Raw genomic sequence first — 1081 nt, 5'->3', positions numbered from 1 at the left:
TGTGTGTGTGTGTGTGTGTGTGTGTGTGTGTGTGTGTGTGTGTGTGTACGGACGCGTGTGTTTGAGACAACACTACTGTTAAATCTGGCAGAGCCAAAATTTAGGGGGGGAAGAAGAGAACTGCAAATAGGACACAGGAGAAAAAAGAAGGGGGGAACCACTATGTTGGTAGCTTAGGAAAGAAGTGGGGGGAGGGAGGGTAGTGAATGCGGTCAGAACAGATAGTTTTAAAGGGTTGGGGAAGAGAAGGCCCAAAAGGAACGCGGGCAGGTGCGGGACGTGGGCAGAGCCGGGAAGGGCTCAGGGCGATGTGGCAGGTTCCCTCGAGGCGGAACCTTGAAGGCCTTTCGGGGACCCGGGAGGAGAGGACCTGGGAGAGCCAGTGGCCAGGGGGCCGGGGACGGGGGGGGAGGGGGCGGCAGGCTGGAAGGGGCAGGGCGGGGCCCGCGGACTGCGGCGGCGCGGCGGGAGGCGAGGGTCGGTCGGGGCAGGTCACTCACCCCGTTGGCCGCGGCCATCTGCACCACGATCTCGGTGGCCGTCCTGCTGAAGTACCTGCCGTCGCTGCCCACCACCATGGTGCAGCCCTGGCGGTCGCGCAGGTCGATGGACGACAGCACGCTCTGGATGAAGTTGGGCAGGTAGTTGCGCTGGCCCTCGAAGAGGCCGGTGGGCCGCCGCAGCCCCCCGCCGCCGGCCGGCCGCTGGTCCTCGTAGGGCACGGTGGGCACCGTCAGCACCGGGATGGGGCTCCCCTCCATGGCGCCTACTGGCCGGTCCTGCCGCGGCTCCCGGGAGCCGGAGGGAATCTGCAGCCCGCCGGGCCACCCCCCCGCCCCCCACCGGCTTGGCTGCGCGCCCGGGCTCCGCCTCGCGCCCCGGCCCCGGCCCCCTCCGCAGCCGGCCCGCGCCCTGCGCCCTGCGCCCTCCCGCGGCACCGACAGTCCTCCCTCTCCGCGCCGCTCCGGCAGAGTTCGGCCTCTACCTTCCCAGAAAGTTTGCTCCCGCCCAACTCCCTCTCCAGCCGGATGGCCCGAGGCGCCAGCAGGATCTGGGCCCCAGCTGGACTCACTTTCGGGGT

The 1081-nt window shown here is 68.6% G+C and overlaps 1 protein-coding gene across 1 annotated transcript in view; it reads right to left on the bottom strand.

The window, feature by feature from the left end:
- PGM5 (phosphoglucomutase 5) overlaps positions 1-818 on the bottom strand; it is a 200328-nt gene extending 199510 nt beyond the window's left edge. Inside the window, exon 1 of the mRNA XM_021694328.1 lies at positions 501-818. Within this exon, the coding sequence (XP_021550003.1) occupies positions 501-761 (261 nt within the window). The 5' untranslated portion in view covers positions 762-818. The remainder of the gene's footprint in view (positions 1-500) is intronic.
- Between the last annotated feature and the right edge of the window lie 263 nt (positions 819-1081).

The sequence above is a fragment of the Neomonachus schauinslandi genome, chromosome 13 (genome assembly GCF_002201575.2).
Source record: "Neomonachus schauinslandi chromosome 13, ASM220157v2, whole genome shotgun sequence".
NCBI lineage: Eukaryota > Metazoa > Chordata > Mammalia > Carnivora > Phocidae > Neomonachus > Neomonachus schauinslandi.
Note: the sequence above shows the minus strand (reverse complement) of the source record. Positions and strands in the feature narration are given on the sequence as shown.